This window comes from Lolium rigidum, chromosome 2 (genome assembly GCF_022539505.1).
Source record: "Lolium rigidum isolate FL_2022 chromosome 2, APGP_CSIRO_Lrig_0.1, whole genome shotgun sequence".
Lineage (NCBI taxonomy): Eukaryota > Viridiplantae > Streptophyta > Magnoliopsida > Poales > Poaceae > Lolium > Lolium rigidum.
This window is the reverse complement of record NC_061509.1, coordinates 202,610,472-202,612,753: the sequence shown is the minus strand read 5'-3', so window position 1 is coordinate 202,612,753 and position 2,282 is coordinate 202,610,472. Positions and strand designations below refer to the sequence as shown.

Below are 2,282 nucleotides of genomic sequence, written 5' to 3'. Positions count from 1 at the left end.
CCAAGAAATCGTACTATGATCCATGGCACCTGCACGAATCCTAAAGCCGTGATTCTGGAAGACTCGAGGCTCCTCCAGTGCTCTCCAGAACCTTCTAACCCCTTCTCCATCCCCTTCCCCAAGAAATCCACCCCTTCAAAACCCCCTCCATTCCGCACTCCATCCTCCTCTCCTATCCTCAGTCACAAGAATCCAAAATCACATTCACAGGCGAGAGAGAGAGAGATCCATGGCTTCCGCAGTCGCTCCCAGCTGCCCCGCGCTGGCCAACGTCAAGAAGATGCTCGCCGAGCCGTCGGCCACCGGAGCGCCCGTGGCCTACTACGCGCTCAGCCCGGCCGCCGGCCGCCGCCTCTCCAACACCCAGGGCAAGGACGTCCGCCGCTACGAGGAGGACGACGACACCAAGGGCGAGAGCGGCCGTGCTCGCGACTCCGACATGCCCAGCTTCTTCTCCCACGGTATGCGTCCCCGCCTTTCCTGCGTTCGTTCGTCTGAACATTGTGGGACAAAATCGGTCATTTTTTTCCTTCTTAATAATTGTCCAGACGTGTTCGACCGCTTCGCCGCGCCGACGAGCCTGGGCCGTCTGCTGGGCCTGATGGAGGACGCGGTCGCTGCTCCTGGTCTGGGCGGGCGCGGGTGGTCGGTGGCGAAGGAGGACGACGAGGCGGTGTACCTGAAGGTGCCGATGCCGGGGTTCGGGAAGGAGCACGTGAAGGTGTCGGCGGAGCAGAACAGCCTGGTGATCAAGGGGGAGGGCGAGAAGGATGCCTGGAACAGCGACAAGGACGACAACGCGGTGCCGAGGTTCAACCGCCGCATCGAGCTGCCCGCCAACGCGTACAAGATGGACAAGATCAAGGCCGAGATGAAGAACGGCGTGCTCATGGTGACCGTGCCCAAGCTCAAGAAGGAGGAGCGCAAGGACGTGTTCCAGATCACCGTCGAGTAGGGAGGGGCAGACGGATCGGTCGAGAGTAGTCCTAGTCCTAGTAGTAGTAGTGCTAATGGCGAGTGGAGTTGAGAGACGCCTTTGGTGATGTCTGGTGTCTTCGTGTTTTGCTTCTGTGATCGTCTTGCCTAGTTTCTGATCGAGTGGTGGTGAAGTTGGTCATGTTGATTTCGAACTGCTTTAGAGGTGGAATTGGTCATGAACTATGTTGATTTCGAGTTGATGAATGCTTTGGTGGTGAAATTGGTCATGAACTTTGTGAATTTCGACTTGATGAACTGTTCCAGTGGTGAAATTGGTGATGAGCTTTGTTGATTTCCTCTTGCTCTAGCGGTAAATGTGACTGTTTGATGGTTGTTGATCACTATTTTGTAAAACTCTGTGTTTATCCTGTGTTTTACTTCTTGGTGATAACAGTAATTATACCCAGTTAATGGTTGTAGCATTGTTGAATTCCTCAAGTTCGACACTATGTACCGCTGAGTGGTGAAATTAGTCATCATTCATCACATTGTTGGTTTCCTTAAGTTTGAAGTGACAACTGCCTTGTATGTTTGCAGGCTATAGATGGTGGAGGAGTTAGAGAGGACAAAACTAGATTCAGATTCAGGCTATATAGGTAACACCTTTCATATAGATGTCCATTTTTGGCTTAGATATTACAATGCTTGCAACGACTGTTTATATAAATGCTTAGACAGGATAAAATCATCTCATGGAAAGTCTGTACAGAAAGGAAATCCAAGTCTTGCGTAGTGTCTGATCGAGTAGTGGTGAAGTTGGTCATGAACTCTGTTGATTTCGAACTGCTTTAGAGGTGAAAGTGGTCATGAACTATGTTGGTTTCGACTTGATCAATGCTTTGGTGGTGAAATTGGTCATGAACTTAGCGAACTTCAACTGGATGAACTGTTCTACTGGTAAAACTGTTGGTGAACTCTGTTGATTTCGACTTGCTGAACTGCTTTGATAGTGAAATTGGCGTGAAATTTGTTGATTTCGTCATGCTCAGTGATAAATGTGACTGGTGGATGTTTGTTGTCACTGTTATCATGTGTTTTACTTCTTGTGGTAACAGCAATTGTACCAGTTTATTGTTATAGCATTGTCAATTCCTCAACTTCGATGCTCGAAACCGCTTCGGTGATGAAATCAGTCATCATTCATCAATTTTGTTGATTTCCTCAAGTGTGACGTGATTACTGTTTTGACAGTGGCACAAGCTCAATTTCTGATTGCAGGTTGGTTGAGGAGATAGAGAGGACATAATTAGATTCAGAGCAATGCATATTCAGGAAGGGACTTCAGTTCTAAAGCATATATAGGT

The 2,282-nt window shown here is 48.9% G+C and overlaps 1 protein-coding gene across 1 annotated transcript; it reads left to right on the top strand.

The window, feature by feature from the left end:
• The first annotated feature begins 229 nt into the window (after positions 1-229).
• On the top strand, positions 230-1,260 carry LOC124690476 (26.2 kDa heat shock protein, mitochondrial-like). Its single transcript, XM_047223861.1, has 2 exons — positions 230-461; positions 549-1,260. Exons 1-2 carry the CDS (start codon positions 230-232, stop codon positions 953-955), a joined length of 639 nt encoding a protein of 212 aa, XP_047079817.1. The 3' UTR covers positions 956-1,260.
• Positions 1,261-2,282: the final 1,022 nt, after the last annotated feature.

What these genes read in the sequence shown, in the direction of transcription:
- LOC124690476 (XM_047223861.1), top strand. Translation starts at nt 230, where the DNA reads ATGGCTTCCGCAGTCGCTCCCAGCTGCCCCGCGCTGGCCAACGTCAAG. An exon ending in GCCCAGCTTCTTCTCCCACG is followed by an intron (nt 462 to 548) that starts GTATGCGTCCCC and finishes ATAATTGTCCAG; the next exon opens with ACGTGTTCGACCGCTTCGCC.